The sequence below is a fragment of the Dunckerocampus dactyliophorus genome, chromosome 10, assembly GCF_027744805.1.
Source record: "Dunckerocampus dactyliophorus isolate RoL2022-P2 chromosome 10, RoL_Ddac_1.1, whole genome shotgun sequence".
NCBI lineage: Eukaryota > Metazoa > Chordata > Actinopteri > Syngnathiformes > Syngnathidae > Dunckerocampus > Dunckerocampus dactyliophorus.
Genome location: NC_072828.1, coordinates 17,116,259 through 17,137,473, shown reverse-complemented (window position 1 = coordinate 17,137,473; position 21,215 = coordinate 17,116,259). Strand labels below are relative to the sequence as shown.

Here is a 21,215-nt window from a genome sequence, read left to right as displayed (position 1 = left end):
GCTCCTACGTCTTCTGCTTGTGCTCCTAAAATTTTTAATTTAGGGGCCACTGTGCTCCGAGTAAAAAAAAGTTAGTCTGGAGCCCTGTGAGACCTTTTCCTTCGTGGCACTCAGGTGCAATGTCTTTTTCGGACATTAATAAAAAATCACTCCTACTCCTTGCTAATTTAACACGTTAGCATGTGCTATTGTTGTGATCAAGTGGGCTATAGTCGGCCGCTGATGGATATATACGCTGGGGCGTAGTCTGGAATCGACTGCTTGTATCTGAGTGCCAATATCAGCGATTTTACATGCAGGCCGATATAATCCGATCCTCTGTTGTTGTTTTTTTTTTTTTGGCTAATATCGACCCAATATCCGATATCAATATCAAATTGGGACATCCCTACATATGGGACTCCACCATAAAAATTAAGTGCATGTGTGGCAATTATGCAAATTAGACAATGGCACTGTATGGCAACACCCACACCCCCCGCCACAGTTAGAATACAGCCCTGTGGGAAACACTACTGACATGCATGTTTTTGGGCTGTGGGAGAAAGCCCATATTAACCACTGCACCACTGCTTTCATGTGAAGCAGTGTAGTGTATTATACGCCGTATTCATTTCATTCATGAGGTGAACAAAGGCCACCCTGAGAATCTTACCCTGAGTCGCACACATCCTCTTCTGGACCCCCGCATCATTTTGTCCTTTGACTGAAAAGCAACAGAACAAAATCAGTATAAACAAACAGGACCGGGTAAACGTAATGCACGACCTTTTCCTGAGGTTGAATTCCTAGCAATTACTGGGTGCGAGTGTGTGCAGAAGGGCAACCACAAACTTAACACCAGACCACTGTTCCTTTTCCATTAGGCATTCTCGTGATTCCAGTTCGCCATAGCTAAGAGGCAAGGTCTCTTGTCTAGTAATCACAAGGAAATGTGGAAAAGTCTTTTTGTGTGGATTAGCTGCACTTCGCACCAATGCATGTACAGAAGCTATAATAAGTTTGCACAGATGTTACATTTCACGAGATGGACTGAACTGTGAGTAGTTGGTGTGATAAAATGAACGTCCTTGTGATTTTCCCTCTGTGTAATTATAGTAGGGAAATTAGTTGAAGAATAAACAAAATACAAAACAGCGAAAAGACAGAAAGGCATCTTAAGGCACAACAAAGTATACATGTATTCCTGTAAGGAAAAGACTAAAAATGGCATCTCAGCCTTCACATGAGAAAGTAAAATAAAATACAAAAGTTCTGTAAAAAAATCATTTGTACTGAAGATGACTACACAATGCAATTATTCTCCAAACTTTTCCCATAGTTTGATTTCCATTAATTTAATTTGTCCCATTTGTCCCACATACTGTGGGAGGGAAAAGCACATTAACCCTTTGCAATTTCTTACATTTCTGCATAAAAATTGGTAATAAAATGTAGTCGGATCATCTAAATCATAAGAATAAACGAACACACAGTCTGCTTAAACTAATTCCACACCAATTATATGTTTTTATATGTTAACATGTTATCACTCGCAGGACAGGCAGGTAAAAGTACGTGAACCCAAGGATTTAATGACTGTTTGACCCTCCTTTGGCAGCAATAACCTCAACCAAACCGTTCCTGTAGTTGCAGTTGGATTTTGCACCATTTCTCTTTACAAAACAGTTTAGCAAGATTCCTGAGATGTCTGGTGTGTATAGCTCTCGAGGGCATGCCACAGCATCTCAATCAGGTTGAGGTGAGGACACGTATTTTCTTCTTCTGAAGCCATTCTGTGTTTTGGATCATTGTCCTGTTGCAACACTCATCCTCTTTTGAACTTCAACTTACACAACCAAAATTGTTCCAAGTAGAAATGTAATTGACACGCAGTTGCAAGTGTGTGTCATGATGAAGCAGATGATACTGTTTGCCTACGAGGCCGTTAGTCATTGTCAAGGTATTATACTAACCTAACAACTAACAGTAGCAGCCGACTCCTCCCACTGTCTTTTTAGCTCCATACTCACACAACTAGCGAGCTTAATGCTGTCACATATCGATAATTAGTCTTGACAACGTACATAATTCTGTCTCGCTGTCACCTAAAACAGTTAAGTGTAAATGTAAAGGATGTGTTAAAAGGTGTTTTGGCTCAGCTTTTTCTAGCAGGAATGCTAAGCGGAAGCACGGGGGTACATACTGCCACTCGATTGGTCAGCTACACTTCAGGCAGCAATGTTCCTGCAGTCGCAATCAGACGATCAGGATGGATTTTGGACCATTTCTCTTTACAAAACAGTTCAGCAACATTCCTGGGATGTCTGGTGTGCATAGCCCTCTTGAGGTCATGCCATAGCATCTCAATCATGTTGAGGTGAGGACTTTGACTTGGCCACTTGAGAACACTTATTTTCTTCTTCTGAAGCCACTCTGTTGTTGATTTTCTTCAGTGTTTTGGATCATTGTCCTGTTGCAACGCCCATCCTCTTTTGAACTTCAATGAAGGTTGTTTTTTTTTTTTTTTTTTACCTCATTGAGCATTCTGCACAGTGCTCTTGCAGTCATCTATACACAAGTGTACTGAACCCATTGTATACAAACTCTTATTCCTACACTGTTCACCTGATTTGGATGTAAATAGCCTCAAATTAAAGCTGAAAGTCTGCAGTTAAATCACATCTTGCTTGTTTCATTTCAAATCCATTGTGGTGGTGTTTAGCGCTCAAAAGATGGAAATTGTGTTGCTGTCCCAACATTTATGGAGCTGACTGTTACGTATTTATTTATTGTTATTCCATTTTTTTTGTTTATTTTTCTTGTCTCTCCTATCTTGCCTTGTTTGCTTTATTTTTAAGTGATTAAGTTTACTGTGACACTTTTGCAGAGCTGCTGGAAATGTGAATTTCTCTTCAAGATGAATAAAATATCTATCTATCGTGTATGCCATCCGCTGCTATTTACACACGTGACCAATTCACACAAGCGTGTGCATTGTTTGGAAAACAAACACCACCAAAGTAAATTGACTATGAGATGAGCGCAAATAACATAAAATAGGCTCCAGATCCTCTGTGTGTAGGCTACAGTGCCACACTTTCAAAAACCTTGCTTTAGAATATAATTTACATAACCAAAATTGTTCCAAGTGGAAATGTAATTGACACGCAGTTGCCAACGTGTGTCATGATGAAGCATTTGATAGTTTGCCTACGAGGGCGTTAGTCTTTGTCATGGTATTATACTAAACTAACAACTAACATTAGCAACCGACTCCTCCCACTGTCTTTTTAGCTCTGTACTCCCACAACTAGCGAGCTTAATGCTGTCACATATCGATAATTAGTCTTGACAAAGTACATAATTCTGTCTCGCTGTCACCTAAAACAGTTAAGTGTAAATGTAAAGGATGTGTTAAAGGTGTTTTGGCTTAGCTTTTTCTGGCAGGAATGCTAAGCGGAAGCACCGAGGTACATACTGCCAGTCGATTGGCCAGCTACACTTCAGGCAGCAATGTGATTCGTCCATGTGAGGATCCGTCACACAGCAGATTCGCCTGTTGGGTGCCCGAGACTCCCCAACTCCTGACAAACACCAAGGCCCTCATCGCAAGCACCGATAACTTCTAACCACATTAACGGAACAATTTAGTTTTATCAACCTGTGGAAAACAACGTACCGTGTAGTAAGACAGCAGGCCGGCATTATAGTCCAACACAAACCAGCGATACTGCCAACCTTTCATGACGTTGGTCCACTTGCTCAGTGGTCCTTCCATGATGGACGCCATCTTTACCGTAGGGACGATGGGGAGGAGTCGGATAGGCTGCGTGGTGACGTCATGAGTAATTACATGGTTAATGTCATAAAGTTGATTGCAGAAAGTTTCAAAAGATGTCCCAATTTCGGGAACATAAATGTATTATTTATTAAATCAAATAGTATTAATATACTTATTATTCTAGCAAGTTTTTTTCCACAGGTTACCTATTTCTTTGATATACAAAAACATTTTATCTGTCGAATCCATCCATTCTTTTTCTATGCCGCTTCTCCTCACTGGGGTATGCTGGAGCCTATCCCAGCTGACTTCAGGCAGAAGCGGCGTACATCCTGGACTGGTTGCCAGCCAAACGCAGGGCACATATAGACAAACTATTCACAACAATTTAGAAATGCCAATTGCCAGCTAACATGCATGTTTTTGGAATGTGGGAGGAAAGTACTCAAGAGAAAACCCACACACGCACAGGGAAAACATCAAACCGCACACAGAGTTGCCCAAGCATAATTTGGAAGCCAGGTCTCCCCGATCTCCTGACCGTGTGGCCAACATGCTAACCACTCGGCCACCGTGCAGCCCACCACCTGTCATATATATTGGGACTACTTTGTCTATAACTGATTTAAGTTTAATCAATTATCTTATTTATCTTTAAAAAGCCAATGAAATATGCAAAGGGATACAATATTCATCAACATCTTTATTATTTACAATAGACTCAACACCGATGAACAAAACTTCACAGTAAAATGTGAGCTTTAAATAAAAAAGCATATATAGGTTGCACAATATAAAAGTTTGTGTTAACATGTTTTCTTGTTAAATTCATTCATAGATTCACATATTGCATTATGACATGTCTGATTTCATTGTACTTAGACCACTTTGGTATAGTGACGTGTGCATGTGAGCTGCAGAGCACTTTCCAAGAAGACAAGGAGTAAAAGTTTTGAAAATAAAACCACTGGACAATTGCAGGTAATGAATGCACGAGTGATAAAAAAGTATAGTGAGGACATTTCAGCTATGAAGAAACTGCAAAACCGGAGCTCAATTTATTCAAAACCCATGTATTTATTATCACGTCAATGTATGTGAAGGTGACAAACATCTTTATCTCAATCTTTGATAAGGCTTTAATTCAAGAGATGATCACACATAGGTTAAAATGACTTATTTCAGCCAGCACAATAGCTCAGTTGTAATAAAAGTTATGGCATAGCAAAGGAAATATGGCACATGACATGCTGTGGATTCTTGCAAGTTTTCTCACAAAAGGCACTAATAATCACTGAAAAACAACATTATTTGAGAGTCACAGTATGTGTGAATATATGGCCCTACAGTGTTCCCATATGGACATTTGTGTAGATACACCATATTGCCTGAGGCCGTATCCAGTGTACATTAAGCTGTGTGTGTGCGTGTGTGTGTTCGTGCATGCATGTACAATACTTGCAAATTGTGCTCAATAAAACAGAGCAGGTTGGACTTTTCTATTGTGACTGAAAGTTCAGTGATAGATGTAAAAAATAAAAGTAATGGCACCTTGAGAGATGAGATATTGACTGCTGATGAATAGAACTGAAGAATACATTCAAAAAGCAGATGTTCAGATGGATACGCCTCAGTCTAAAACTCTTTCTTTTGTGGCTACACATAAATCATTTGATATGAAATAAAACAAATATTTACATAATTAGTTCCAAAATAGCTCTGTGCTTTTAATTAATTAAAAAAAACAATAATTTAAAATTCAAGTTCATACCTTAACATTCTAGAAATCATTTTTCTTTAAATCAAATACATGTACAAATTGCTCATGTGCTGATGACATACTGCAGGTAGCCAATAGAGAGGCCATGTACTGTGCGATTAGCGTGTTTATGCTGGGTTTCATACACTGAAGACGTGCGAGGCGCGGAGGCCACTTGAGTCCTGCACTGTCCATAACGAGCAAGGACATTTGGAAGGAAAGCCGTCCTTAAATGGCCTGCTCATACAGTATGTGCGCTACCCTGTGCTCCTGTTGAGTCTCTTTTTGCGAAGCCAGGATAAAGTGTTGTGCGAACGGATTTCCCCGGTATAAATACTGAAATGCTTTGAGGACTTGGCAGGTGTGAAATTCATTCAAGGAAAAAATGCTGTGCATAAAAAAACAACGCATGAGTAGTGTGGGGAAATAGAAATTGTTATATATTTACTTACATTTTCAATTGAGTTGCCTGTGTTTGGTCTTTTGGTATCATTTGTGTTTTCCTACGACAAAAACAAACAAACAAAAAAAGAAATGCATAGACATAGACAACCAGAATATATCCCACCGGACATCTTGTGCATTTAAATATGCAAGTGAATGTAAAAATTAGAGTAAAAAAACAAAACAAAAAACAATTCCATGAACTGACAATTTTTGGCCCATATTGAGATAGCAAGTTTTATTTTAAGCTAGGGATGGGCATAATAATCAATTACTAGATTGATTGTTGATTAATCATCTCTTCAAACAACTGAGGCGAAACAGCGTTCACCACTTGGCTGCAACCATCAGGGGTGCTGTTTATTTAGTTTCAAGTAGTCCAGTCTGCTCAATACAACACTAGCAAGGAAATAGGGGTTCAGAACATGGAGAGCTTCTCCAACCTCAGTATTTAACAATTACAGTTAATTGATCAGTAATTTCTCCCATAATCAAGCCATAAAACGCAGTCAAATGCCCATCCCTACAATAAATGCACAAAAGGCGAACATGTTGCAAACAAAACTGTGGCCACATTTGTATTCCTATTCATTAAAACTGATCTGTGTTTCGCTACCTCACATCTGTTACTTGGTTAAGATGGCTTTCAGGAAATCCTTATGGTCCCTCAGTTGCTCTACAGTCAGCAAAATGCTCAGAGAAACACAGTGCACCCGACCAATGAATCACACATACATGAAACACGTAGCTTGGCAGAAGGAGGGAAATGTCGGTCTGGTATCGTCAGTAAGGCTGAGCACAATGAACAGACACACATACATAAGCAGAGTGAGTGTTGACTTGAGCAACAATCTGTGCTGGTGACACACACTTGACATTCATTTCACGACCGCCTGGAAAACATTTCACCAGATTTAGTTTGGCATAAGCAGTCCCCTATATGTACAACGGACATGTCCACACTGGCATTTTCTGCTTGTAAACAATAAAAAGATTTTGTAGTGATTTCTCTGAGGTACTTTACACATTGTTCTCATTTTATTACCACACCCTCCCAAACCTACCGCATTGACCCGAATATTACATAATTTTTTAAACTCTTGAAAACAGTCTGAAAATGACAGGTTGTCTTATATTTGCAGTCGACAGAATAATGCAAAACAACAGAATTGTTGCAGCACACCTAATTTTCTCTTATATCTTTGTCACTTCAACACACCCTTTGCTGTAATTTCAGCTGTCATTCACACGTGGTTCGGTACTAAAAAAATAAAAATAAAAAATAAATAAAAAAGAAGATAATGGTGTGCACTTTAGTGTGGTTCGTTTAGCTTTCACACTGGTGTTTTGTCAAGGGATCAAAGCCTGCGCAGTAAAAAACATGCATCAAGGAAGGACTTGACTGGGCAGCTTTCGTGACATGTCATGCAACAAAACTCAAATATTCCCGACCAAAATGATGTCTCTTGTGTTGAATATGAAGGTTACTTTTATATTATGTTAATTTTACCAGCTTGGATTTCATTTCAAATATACTTTTAAACAGTTTACTTGCAAGTGGACCAAGAACCATCTCTCAAGCAGTCTCTGTCCACTTGCATGTTGTGTTCACACGAGATCAAAACAAACCATACTGGCGGCGCAAATGCACTGGAGTTTGTTTGTTTGACAAGAAGTGTGAATGCACACTCAGCAGACAACAGAGGAGGAGCAGCTAAAAAAAATATGATTAATGTAATGTGATGAATGAAATATTAAACTTGAAAAAGAGGGTGCCGTATTATATTCAGTCATTTTATATTTGGGTCAATACGGTATTAAAGGAATCAGAAAGAGAATCTTGCTGTGTTAGTGTCAGCTACCTCTGAACTACATCGCTAATCTCTTTGATACAGCTGTGCAGGTTGTCTATTACGGCATTGGACCCCACGCAGCTCAGCCCCCCACCACCTCCTGAAGACGAGGCCCTCAGTTCCTGCAGGCTGAGCTCCAGCTTCCCCACCGCCTCCCGGAAGGCAAACTTGTTCCTCATCTGGGGGATGCAGTCCACGTAACCAGAGCAGTAGTCCAGCAGCTGGTGGCCAGCGTCCAGTACTTGGCTGCTGGAAGGGCTTTCGGGGCTGCTGTGGAGGACGTTGCTCAAGCACTCGGCGCACTCCAGTAGGGCCTCGCGGCTCACACGCTCCAGCGGCACTCTTTCTGACTGCTGTCTGGTTCGCCGCAGTCCCACTTTGGAGTGTGAGGAGGAGGTGGTGCTGGGTGATCCGTTGGCCATTTTAGTGGGAGTTGTGTTGGCAGGGGAGGAAGCAGCAGGCACTTGTGGTGGTGGAACTGTCGGTCTACACATGGTCACTCCTCCTGACAACCGCCCTGACTTATGACCTTTTAAAGTGTCTCCGTTGATTTCGACCTGTGTGGCTACTACCTGCTCTTCTCCCTCACTGCTGTAGGAGTGCTGCATGCTGCGTAAGGTTGGCGGAGGCGGTGGGGCACATTTGGGTTTGACTAGCCGTGGCCTGTCCCGGTCCGCCTGGTGATCGGACAGCAGCTTGAAGCGGTTCCCCTGAGAGTCCAGCCCGACGAGGTGTACGTCCCCTGGGCTGTTCTTCAACGTGGGGGATATGAGAACTGGAACTTTGTGGTTGTGAGTTTGTGTACCTGCAGCAGCTGAACTAGAAGTCTTAGAGGGGGACGACCAGCTCTGCTGTACGCCCTCCTCTCTCACCCGACACACGCCGTCGGATTCCCCGACTTCCCCACCCACACATGCGGCCCTCCCTTCTGAAGCAGTGCTTCGGGGTAGCAGCTTGGCTTTGGGTCTTTCCCTGATCTGTGCGGTCCCCTCATCCATCCTCCTGAGCAGAGTTTCAGTGGGCCGTGTGGTCCCATTCTCTGGCTGGGAGGTTGTGGAGGCAGTTCTCTCCAGAGGTGTTTTAGCACTGCGGTTCCTGGGTAAAGTCAGGGCAATACGCTCCAAGTCTGGCAACCCAGATGACATTGAGGAGGTAGAATTGGACCTAGGTAAGGGTTTAGGCCCTCCCACCATGGTTCCACCATCCCCTGAGCAGACCGCCTTTCCTGTCCGTAGCCCAAGGGTCTTTTTGATAAGCCTGGGGGTAAAAAAGCCGGCAAGTCCTCCCCAGCTGCTGCCGCTTGTTACCTGTGAAACAAATCCTCCACCAGAAGGCTTCTGTCCAAATGCCGCTCCACAGCAGCGTGACTGAGCCTGCGCGGGCTCTCCATGGGAATGAGAAGGAGAGGCAGAGAAGCCCCCTATACTGTCTGACTGTGGCAGCGGCGGTGGAGCGCTGAAATCAGCAGTGGGCTCATATTTCTTGTGGGGTTGCGTCTCCATCTCTCGAAAGGAACTGCTCCTTTTGGGAGGCGTCGGGAGGTTCTGTTGGTGCTGGGAGGATGGTGAGCAGGAAGACGACGATGACTTCTTTTTTATGAAGGAGCTGAAGAAGCTGGTCTTGCGGTCTCGTGTGAACGTCCCCATGTCCAGTGTGTCCTCTAAAAGGCTGCTGGGTGATTTATCACGTGGCTGCTGTTTTCGGGGTAGTGCTGGGGAGCTGCTTGAGCGTCCGTCGCCTCCCAACAAAGAAGTCCAGCCTAAAAGGAAGAGAAAAGGTTGAATTAAAACTATTAAATAAAACCTTTGTGAGCTCAGCAGGAAAGTAAACAGTCTTGATCATATTTGCCTTGATGATGGGAGCCACTATGACATTTATATGTATTTCTACATTTTGTAGAAAGGCTAAAAAATATACATACAGTACAGGACAAAAGTTTGGACACACCTTCTCATTCAATGCGTTTTCTTTGTTTTCATGACTACTTATATTGTAGATTTTCAAAACTATGAATGAACATGCGGAATTATGTACTTAACAAAAAGTGTGAAATAACTCTAAATATGTCTTATACGTATTTTAGATTCCTCAAAGTCACTTTTTTGATAGCGCTGCAAACCATTGGTGTTTTCTTTGAGTTTCATGAGGTAGTCACGGTTACTTAGCGGAATTTCTTGCCTTATTAATGGGGCTGAGACCATGGTGTCTGTACTGTACTGTACTTATACTTGTATGTACACTTGCTGCAACAGTCTGTCATACCACGTATTAGAGAAGACTTTGAAGACAAGGACTTTTATTTTCAGCAAGATGGAGCACGCCCACACTACTATCGTGATGTTAAATCCTTCCTTGATGAGAGCTTGCCAAACAGGTGGATTGGACGGAGGGGTTTCGTTGAACACCCTCCGCGTTCACCAGACCTCACACTACTAGACTTTTTTTTATGGGGATACCTTTATGGGGAAGCCAAAGTCTACACTATGAAAGCTGCCATTGAACGCGAATGCATGCAAAAACCAAGGGAATTGTTTTGTGATGTGTGTGATTCCATTGCTTTGCGTTGTCAGCAGTTTGAGAACAGTCGGTGACAAAACAATAAAATGATGTTTGTGAATTGTTTTACACTTGGAAAATTTAACAAATTATGATAAACACCTAGTTTACAATTATTTAAAGTGTGTATGCATTTTTGAGACACCCTGTATATGTGTATATATATATATATATTGTATCTATACATACTGTACATATATACATACACAGTATATATACACATACACACACATATATATATATATATATATATATATATATATATATACACACACACACAGAAAACTTTTTGTTATTGTTAATTATTAGTATCAACATTTCAGCCTTTTAAAAATTTTTTTACATTTAGTCTTTTTACCCCCATTTTTGCTGTTTTCATTTTATTTTTACAATATGCCGCGGGCCACAAGTGGACCCCCGGGCACACTTTGTACACCCTGGCCTAACCTAACCTAATCATAATTGACCCCTTATTATAGACCAGGGGTTTCCAAGTGTAGCACAGTGAGAGGAAAATACTATTGGGGCCCTGCTTTTTCCACACAAACTGACTTTATGGAACAATTAATTAAAAATAAATAATAAAATGAAAAACATGTGACCACATGCAAAAAGGCCTGCATGCAATTGTAGAGAAAATGTTTTGTTGCTATTGTATCAAATGTATTACATTGCATGAATTTTTCACTGCATTCTCACAGAAACACTTTTACTGGATTCAAGAGCAGGGGGCTTGCTGTTTCTGTTTATTGTACAAGTATTAGTAAAATGAATGCTTCATGTGTGGGGGTTCTGTGAAGTTGCCGGGGACAAACAGAACGAGGACAAAGACAAGCATTAAGGGAAGACTTGTTCACATCACAGACAAAGACACTGGAACAACATTTTATTATCAACATAAAAAAATAAAGAGCACAGACTCTTCACAAATATGACTTGAGAATATTATATAGTTATTGTGCCTTTCTTTAGGTTTCTGATAGATCTACCTATCTACTCAGACATAGAGATCATTTGGAGTCAAATGGGTCACATGAATCAGCAGATGAAACTATTTAGAATGCACGAGGGAGCTCAACTGATCCAGGATTAGTGCTATTTGGGGATCTTTTTGTATTTTGTAGAAAAGGTGGGTAAGTCTGTAAAAACTACTTTAGAGACTCCTGGGTTTAAAAGGCATGCAGCATCCCTTTCATGGAGAACTAGGGGTGTAACGATTTGTTTTATAAACGATTCTACTCGTATAACGATTGGTTCGATTGGTTATTGGACGATATTGGTTCATTAAGAACAATACAATCCAAAATGATTCAGTAACTTTTTAGCCAAATATTCAACCAGTCTGACTGTGAAATAAACAGCTGGATACTGTACAGTGCAGGTGAAGTTTCCTAGATTCCCCTTGTTTTTTGTAAGGGAATCAAGTATAAATTAATTATGGATATAAACAAGCAAACAACAATTAATGGCAAATGCATTCACATTTTATTTGGATAAAGTGCAACGAACACTTCAGGTTGAATTAACAATGAATGAATGAACAGGTTGAATTTAATCAAGTCTGTGATTAATTGTATCTGATAAAACATGACTTGAACTTTAATTTGATACCTCATTCACCTCTCTACCCCAAGTATTGAAGAAGTTCGAGTAAATTTCATACCGGGAAATAGTGCCTTTGGTTCCCATTGCTTTAACATTGAGTCAAGACAAAAGCTGTCGACCCACGGACCTTGGCAAGTAGTTTGAAAGTTTGAAAGGCTTCAAGTTGCACTTAACTTTCAAAGCACTCATATGACTCGATGTGGTCCAACACTCAGTATAAATCCAGTATAAAGTGTGGCAAAGACATCACAGGCAGACTGAATCGAGTATAGCGTCCAAGGTATAGGACGTCTCGAGTCACTCTTTACAGGACTGTCATTATAGAGAGGACGTCTGCTCAGTCACCTTTACATGACGTCAACCGTGTGCCCCACTCAACAGACATGACTACTCAACTTACGCCAAATCAAACTGTAACCGTTTACCAAATCAAACGAGTAACGTTTAACGTTTTTATCATTGAAAGTGCCAAAAAAAAAAACACACACATCCATATTAAGCCTGCCGTGCTTAAATCCAATGCTTTATTTCCTACTATCAGTGCTGATTGATACTATGACTGATTATCTTTTAAACAATGTTATATCGATAAATGTTGTCTGGAATGAAAACTTGCTGAACACAGGTCGATGTAGTTGGACCATACAAATGTAAATGGATACATCAATGTCGTGGATGAATCGTTACACCCCTATGCTGAATATTATAGACTTTTATGGCTGGCAGATGTACTTCCCGCCATTAAAACTTGAGCAGATGAAGTGAAGTGGGTCAAAATGTATTTCTGTTTTGCATGTTTTGTTTATTAAGACGCTGCTGGAGTTGCACTTTTAATGGAGGTATTTCTTTGTTTCTCAGTTAATAAATGCTTCTACCGAACTACCTAGACAAAAAAACGTCATTCCATGAGGAAAATGACAGCCCTTCTCTTCAGGTGACGGGCTTGACGACGCTGCAGTTGGCTCTTCGAATCAAGGCTGCTTGGAACACCTGTGGGGTTGTAATGCGGTGCACCTAATTCCTTGGCAGTGAGGTAGGCGTTTCTAGCCATACCTGAGGGACTGTGAGTGCCGTGGTCTGGCCGCCCGTCCAGCCCACCCTCGATATTCTCCTTGTTTTCCGTGTGCTTGAGGAGTGCACGAGATTTGGAAGGTAACAGGGGCGTGTCATGGCTCAACGAGTGAAGTGGACCACTGCGACCAGAGGAGGCTGTCTTGCAGAGCTCCTCTGCCACCTCTGCAAAGAAAAATTTGAAAAAGTCAAAATTTAGAAGCCACTGTAAAACAGAACCTTTAAAGTCAAACACATATCTTTATTGAAAGAAGAGAGGAAAAACCTCATTTTGAAATAATATAATAAAACATGATTGATGTGCAACATATGTATTTAAAATAAATAACAAAAAAATAACTGAATTATTTCTAAATAAATAATAAATATAATGCAGTTCTTAAAGCAGTCTATGGTGGCTAATCCTGCAACGTATGTCGCAAGACCGTAAATATTTTCTTACTAAAAAAACAAAGCAAAAATGTAAATAAATGCTATCACTGGCTCAAAAAATCACAATATAAATAAGAATTTAAAAAAATTCTGAATGTTATGTTATTATTTCATAGCGTGGTGAAGGTCCAAGTCACAGCTTGTCCACAAGTGTTTTGGAATTGTTGGATGTGTATTTGCCGAGTTTTTATTAATTTGCTTGCGTTTCACTTCCGTTTCCTGGTCATGTGATTGTTGTTAGTAACCTTTGCTAAGTGGTTGTTGCTTGTTGTTCAGTAGAGAGTAAACTGTTTATTCCACTTATCCTCGGTTTCTGAATAACATCTCCACATTTAGTGACATGAGTAATATGTCGACCGGCAAAGACGATAACAGCGCAGCAGTACGGGTGGAATGACAACACGTGTGCCTTCACAACACGTGTGCCTTCATCGTTCTGCCACCTAGCGCTACTGCGCATGCGTAAAAAGGAAATCTGTTGTAAATGGAGTAAATCTTCTAAATGTGTATGCCTTTGAGGAATCTTTCATGTGAGTACAACGTTTTCACATAATGCCATATTAGTGTATTTTGTCATTTACTATACATTTTAAGTTGCAACGCGTAGTGTCAATACCTGTTTGTTTACACTACAAGCGATGAAACCATGACATTTGCGACTTATTAGGTTCTGATATTCTCGTTAACATGTGGAAAATGTACTTAAATAGTGTAATGTGCTTACACAAAGCCATGTGAAATACACACTAAATCGCTATGGGATGCCAAGAGGCCACACGTCTTGTCATACCGGCCCCGCTTGATGCTAACAAGACCGCTAACATCACTGCTGCCGCGACAGTTAAGGTGCACGACTTGTGGCAACACAGCTCATGCCTGTGGTTTCAGCACATTCAAGGCCAGTTCCAACTGTGATGAATAACACAGGACATGACAAAGTATTTCCACATAGTGGTCGCGCTGGACCTCCACTTTCCCTCACACCATAAGACGATGTGTCGGATCAGTTTTAGAGGTTTTGAAACCGTGGCTTTTCACACCGTGGTATACCTTGAAACTGGCAACCGGTCCATGCCTAATGAGGTCACACAGAACCACCACAAATCGGAAGTGTTAAAAATGTAAGACTGCTCCCGATATCAAACTGTCCCACAAGTCTAATCTGATTATAGTTACAAAATAATATAAAAATCGACAAAAGATGCGTGCATTCAGAAAGTATTCACAGTATTTAACTTTTTAGTCCACAAGGAAAGAAATTATTTTTTTGTCCTTAAATTCTACACCACAACACTTCATAATGACAAAAAGGTTTTTGGAAATGTTAAGACCAGTGTCCATGGTTGGCTGTTAAGAACGTCGTAAGAAGAGCTTCAAAATTCCAAAACAAAATATGGGAGCAAGAGAAACATTTTTTGAGCAGGCAACTGCATCCATATTTAAAAATACCTTTGTCAGCTGATCAAAAGTTTAAAGACCACAGCCTCTAAAAGCCAAAATCTGTGAAAAACGTTGGATTCCATGTTATTTTCTAATAATCCTCATGGCTAAGGCAAAAAAAGCTTTCAGTCTTTGAACATGGTAAGACTGTTGAGTTGTACTAAAGCAGGGCCTCTTGCAACGTGGCATCACCATTGTAAAACAGTCATTGTGAATCCTGAGGGTTATGGAACAAAAACGTCAAGTGGTAGATGCAAAAAAAAAAAAAAAAAAAAAGTCACCAGCGCTAAAACGGTGGATTAAATTCACAATCCTTGACCAAAATGAAGGCCAATACTGGTGCTCGCTGGACTCACTGCTTCTTCCAGGAGAATAACATCACTCTTTTGGAACATCCCCTGATCTAAATCCAATTGTGAACATTTGAGGATGGATGGCAGGGGACATCAGTTTCAGACAGTAGATGCCCTTCATGAAAGCATTTTAATGACTTGGAGTGACGTTTCCACTAGCCTCCTGGAAACACTTGCATCAAGCATGCCTAATTCTTGACAGTTTAACTGATCAACAAGAATGGTGGAGCTACTCATTACTGAGTAATTTTATGAGACTTATGTTTCTGTTTTGCGGGGGTTTTTTGTTGTTTTTTTAAACTATGGTCTTAAACATGATCAGCTGATGAAGAGCTTATTTCAGTTAAATCTTAGATTTGAATGGCACAAGCGTGTACCATATTTACATTTGTATTATTCCTTGTGACCTGAGAAGTTCTAATGTATATCCACTTAACAATTTCCAAGAGCCTTTTCTTGTTTCTTTACCTTCTGAGATGCTGGAGTCATGGAACATAGTTTCAAAAGCTTGGTGGATCTCTGCAAAAGATGGCCTGTCTAATGGACTCCATTGCCAGCCTAGCAGGAACAAAGCAGAGTTCATTTATATAAAATAGGGATTGCATTAACATAATAATCTGAAGGACCTTGCTGTTCTGAAAAGACATCTACTCACATGCTCTCATAAGCTCATAGACCTTTGGCGGGCATCCCTCGGGCTGTTCCATGCGGTAGCCCTTCTCCAGAAGGTCATAGACCTGAGACAAATCAATGCCTGGGTACGGAGACATACCGTAGGTGGCAATCTCCCACAGCAGGACCCCAAAAGCTGTAGGACAAACACAGTGTTGGTCAGCAACCATGTCTGTAGTGGTAATACTTTATGGAAATTAATGAGATGTGTTACTCACCCCATACATCAGATTTGATTGAGAAGGTGTTGTAGGCAAGGCTCTCGGGCGCGGTCCATTTGATGGGGAATTTGGCCCCAGCATGCGCAGTGTAGGTGTCGCCAGTCATCAACCTGCTAAGACCAAAGTCTGCCACCTTAACAACATGATTCTCCCCAACCAGGCAGTTCCTCGCCGCTAAATCCCTGACAAAGGGAAGGAACCGTTAGAGTACTTTTCAATAAAAGCACAAAAAGATGGCAGCTGAATCCCAACCCCCCCACCTGTGGATGAAATTCTTCTTCTCCAAGTATTCCATTGCAGAGGAGATCTGTGTGGCCATGTAGAGCAGAACCACAGCATTCACCTCCTCCTTGTCACAGTCTCTCAAGTAGTCCAGAAGGTTGCCATGTGGCATGTACTCGGTCACGATGTAAAACGGAGGCTCCAAAGTACACACACCTATTATTAAAAAGGTCCCATTATGCAAAATTGACGTTTTCATGATTTTCTAATAATAATGTGTCTTTTTATGAGTAGGGTTAGGTATCGTTTCAATATCCGACATCGGTGCCTGACACTTACACAATGGAAACATACAAATTTTGTCCAAAAATTGCCTTTTTCTTAATATTATATAATCGAATAATGGAATAGTAATACACTCACCAATATGAAATCAACAAATTGGCATGATTATTAGAGCAAAACTAGCAGCAATACAGAACACAGGGAATGTGAAAATAAATTTGCAAAACTTTGTAGTACTTTTTGTTGTTTAAGTGCACAATTTGAGAAGAAATTATGAACATTGATACACAATTCTGGCAATGTTAGACGACCATTACACTGGTGTTTGCTAGTTAATCCTACATGCAAGAGACGTGTATTATAGGCACTGTATGCAGCGGGTTCCTCCAGTTGCCTTGAGGGCACCAACATTCAAACCTACGAATAACAATAACATATGCTAGCCAGTGGTGGTGTTCCTACATTTTTTGTTTAAGAAAGTACTGTAATTTCTGGCGAATAAGTCGCTACTTTTTTCCTCATGCTTTGAAACCCTGTGGCTTATACAGGGATGCGGCTAATATGTGGCGGCATCTCGTGTGCTTCATCTGATGTGGGGCTGTAAGTTTGAGAATTTTGTTTTCTTCAGAGAACAGGCAAATCTCGACTGATGTTGCCCTGAACATGTAACTATAATGTTAGCACTGTAGCTCCCGTTGCTATGCTAGTATCGTTCATGTGTGTCATCCTGTCATAATTCTTAATGTTACACTGTTGTATGTGATGTATGGCATCTATTATGTTGACACTATGGCGGGACCTCTGAGACTTGGTGAAAATAGTATAAAATGGGCCTCATTTATGAGGAGCGGGGTTATCGACCTGCTCCATGTGAGATGGCAGGTGCTATACAAATACAACTGACTATAAAACAAAATGGGTACTGACCTAGAAGTTGAACAAGGTTTGGATGTTTTACTTCCTTCATTACAGCAGCCTCTTTCAGAAATTCCTCAACTTCCATGGTGTCCTCCTGTCATAAAAAAGGGAGAGAAATTCAAACATCATCTTAAAGAAGCAAGCCAAATAATCAAGCCATCCATTTTCTATACCGCTTCTCCTCTTTTAGGGTCGTGGGGCATGCTGGAGTCTATCCCAGCGGACTTCGGGCGACAGGCGGGGTACACCCTGGACTGGTCGCCAGCCAATCGCAGGGCACATATAGACAAACAACCATTCACACTCACATTCATACCTATGGACAATTTAGAGTCGCCAATTAACCTAACATGCATGTTTTTGGAATGTGGGAGGAAACCGGAGTACCCGGAGAAAACCCACGCATACACAGGGAGAACATGCAAACTCCACACAGAAATGCCCAGGGGAGAATCGAACCCAAGTCTTCCCGATCTCCAGACTGTTACTGTGTTGGCCAACATGCCCAAATAATCAAGCCAAATAATTTAAATTTATATGTAATACCACAGTCTACCCGCAGATGGCGACCTACTACCATGGTTCCATCCATGTTTCATCATTGCCAGATTGCAAAATATAGTGGTCCTCAAGGTTACATACAAATTCCATCCATCCATTTTCTATACCGCTTCTCCTCTTTTCCTAAAATGTAGTGTATGTCAAGTTTTGATATAAATCAGATATGATAGCTAAGTTATGCCTAAATTAACTCCTATGTCACTCACACTGTCCACACTACACAGAACACATGAAGAATAGGGGTGGGGATCTCTGGCCACCTCACGATTTGATGCTATCACGACTCTGAGGCCTGCGATGTAATGATAAAACGATTACCGATGCATCTTGATGCATTTTTTTGTGATTAATAGTTTGTCAGTTTTTTCACGCATCATTTTTTTATAAAATTTATCTTTACTCACTGCGTACTACTAAAACAAAGCATAGGATTAGCTACAGGTTTTATAAGCTAAGCGGGCAAGAAGACAACGTGAAACATCGCAGCAGACAAGGGGCGAGCGAGTCAGAACCGGTATGACTTGGTGGTGTAAATGTGGAACTTGCCAAACCATGCAGACAGAAATTGAGTGTTTCTGCTGCACTGAGTGGCATTCAGTGTTACCATCGATGTAAAGGCTCTGTGTATATGGCGAGGACATTGCATCACAACAAAGGAAGAATTCTTAGCACTAACAAACCCTCCAGTGATTGAAACGTTTGAAAATATGTGTTCATGTTTCACATAAGGATTGTGGATGATGGGCAAAATTCCAATAAAAGTGCAGTTTTTCTTTTGAGTTTTAATTAATTTATGGGAGTACATATGTTACGCCAAAACTCTGAACACCAACCAGAAGACCACCTGTACATGCAACAAACCTTGAGTGTCTTGACCGCCACTGTGAGGTTGTATTTCTTCCACACGCCCACGTACACCTCGCCGTACTGGCCTCCTCCCAGCTTGTGCTTCATGGTGATGTCGGTACGCTCCATCTCCCACTTGTCGTGGATGGGCGACACGCCGTACACGGTGGGCTTGTTGCACTTGGGCGCTGGGTAGTGCAGTGTGGTGACCAGGCCGTCGGCTACTGTGGAATGGTGGTGGACCAGCTCGGCCAGGGTGGCAAAGCGGCTCTCAGACGTCACATATACCTTGATGGGGGAAAGAGTAGGGAGATGTTCAAAATTATTGCAGGCTGCGGTATTTCACAGTATAATATTGGTATAATATTAATTCAAACAAAAGGGTAGCTCATAAAGAACCTTTACGCAAACCACCTTGCCATCTGAGGAAGTGTTGATCCGGTAGTGGTAGACTCTCCCCTCATAGCGGAGGGAAATGGACAGCTGTCCGGGACTGCTCTCACTTTCCCGGACAAGGAAGCTGCCATTGATGAGAGACGACAGCAAGTACTCGGCGGCACTGCGAGACACGGGTCCGTGGTACCAGCTATGTTTCTCCAGACTGTTGACAGGCGTAATGTAGTTGGACGGGACCCAACCTTGGCCGTTCTTAGAGCGAACCTCGCTCCACTCTCCATTCTGGTTGTAGCCCAACACACACAGCTTCTCGCCTAGATAAGAGACACAGGAGGCAAACGATCAAGGCTCCATGCAATAAGACCTCCACAAAGGATTAAATTGCAGGTTTTCCTTAATTTATTCTGTATCCAATGGATCCAAATATATTATTATACCACAAAAACACTACAAACCATATCTGTTTATGTACTGTTAAAAGCTGCAATTTTAATTGAAGGTAAATGCACATTTGGGATGGGATATGTTGGAAAACTGGTCTGTGATTACAGCTTCTCACCCTGCGTTATTTGAAGAAGTTTCATACATTCTAAACGATGAGGATTTTTTTTTGATGTGTGGATTATCACCCAACCCAATTATCAACCCAAATTCATAAGAAGCTGGAGAGAATTTGGTCAACTGTGCAAGTCAATTAAGGCAAACTGGATTGCACTACTTGGCTGCAACTAGAAGATGTGCTGTTGATTCAGTCTCAACTCGTTGGTGGCCTGAAGAACAATATGGGAAGTTGAGCTACATTCACACCTCCGCTATTGCTCAGCATTATCATGTTACATGCAACATTGCAATTGAAACAGGAGTTCAGAACATTCAGATAGAAATTCTCTCTGTACAATAAAATATTCGCTTTGCTGTAAAAAAAAAAAAAAAAAAAAAAAAAAAAGGCATGTATAAATACAGAGAAGCAATCAACCCACACAAATGAAAATATTACTCCCTGGCAGCGGTAATGACAAAAAAGTAATTCCTTTTTTAGCTTCATGCAATCAGGTGAGAATGTTGGCGAGGATGTCTTGGTGACTCAGCACAAACAAAGAGGGAAGATATGGACATCTTGTGAGTCTTGCTGAACCACATCAAAAAGCAGTGCGTCAATAAGAGAGCGACGCTGCCATGCGAGTGCCGGGCAAAGGCAGACATGTTGTGACTTGGTGTCTTGTCTTTGTCTATCCGTACCTTGACGTCAGAGCTGTGAGATGCGAGGCAGAGAGAGAGGTGCTTGGTTTTTTCGAAACTGGAGGAGTGATTCAGTAGCACTGCCTGTACCTCATTATCTGGCAAATCTAGTTTGCAGAAAGTTAACAAACTGCACTGTAGCAGAGGTTAAGCTTTTACTAGCGTACACGCAGTATTTTAATGACACTCCTGACATTTGAAGCGTAAAACTAAGTTCACAAATGTGATACCACAATAAAACACTCTAACACTGTCTTAAAGGAAAACTGCACTTTTTTCACTATCCTTATGTGAGACATGAACACACGTCTTTACTGTGCGTTCTAAAGATATAAAAACAGATAAAAAAGAGACTGTTCATTACTTCACGCAATGGGACACACCTATGTCGCCTACAAAGACCGCCAACAAGGTTTTATGGTTTTATATGCTGTAACCATGTAGTAACATGTAAATTTACAGTATATTGCCGTATTTTGGTCCTTTTAAGCAATACCGGAACTTCCTTCCTGGACGCACTGATTTCGAATAGCAACACAGAAAGGAACGCCTACACCTAGCATTAACTTTTCCAAACTC

The 21,215-nt window shown here is 41.1% G+C and overlaps 2 protein-coding genes across 8 annotated transcripts in view; both read right to left on the bottom strand.

Moving 5' to 3' along the window:
• Nucleotides 1-3,785, bottom strand: part of osbpl9 (oxysterol binding protein-like 9) — a 51,695-nt gene extending 47,910 nt beyond the window's left edge. For both annotated transcript variants that reach the window (XM_054788974.1, XM_054788975.1), the window contains exons 1-2: nucleotides 3,662-3,785; nucleotides 656-706 (exon numbers count right to left, since the gene is read on the bottom strand). In XM_054788974.1, coding sequence (XP_054644949.1) covers nucleotides 656-706; nucleotides 3,662-3,772 — 162 coding nt within the window. In that variant the 5' untranslated portion in view covers nucleotides 3,773-3,785. The remainder of the gene's footprint in view (nucleotides 1-655; nucleotides 707-3,661) is intronic.
• A 616-nt stretch (nucleotides 3,786-4,401) lies between these two features.
• The window catches only part of abl2 (c-abl oncogene 2, non-receptor tyrosine kinase), a 38,430-nt gene continuing 21,616 nt past the window's right edge, over nucleotides 4,402-21,215 (bottom strand). For 4 of the 6 annotated variants that reach the window (XM_054789509.1, XM_054789510.1, XM_054789507.1 and 1 more), the window contains exons 3-11: nucleotides 19,416-19,711; nucleotides 19,017-19,289; nucleotides 17,604-17,688; nucleotides 16,430-16,607; nucleotides 16,167-16,351; nucleotides 15,932-16,084; nucleotides 15,745-15,834; nucleotides 13,034-13,216; nucleotides 4,402-9,578 (exon numbers count right to left, since the gene is read on the bottom strand). In XM_054789509.1, the coding sequence (XP_054645484.1) occupies nucleotides 7,825-9,578; nucleotides 13,034-13,216; nucleotides 15,745-15,834; nucleotides 15,932-16,084; nucleotides 16,167-16,351; nucleotides 16,430-16,607; nucleotides 17,604-17,688; nucleotides 19,017-19,289; nucleotides 19,416-19,711 (3,197 nt within the window). In that variant the 3' untranslated portion in view covers nucleotides 4,402-7,824. The remainder of the gene's footprint in view (nucleotides 9,579-13,033; nucleotides 13,217-15,744; nucleotides 15,835-15,931; nucleotides 16,085-16,166; nucleotides 16,352-16,429; nucleotides 16,608-17,603; nucleotides 17,689-19,016; nucleotides 19,290-19,415; nucleotides 19,712-21,215) is intronic. The other 2 variants (XM_054789505.1, XM_054789504.1) reach the window with 1 other exon arrangement.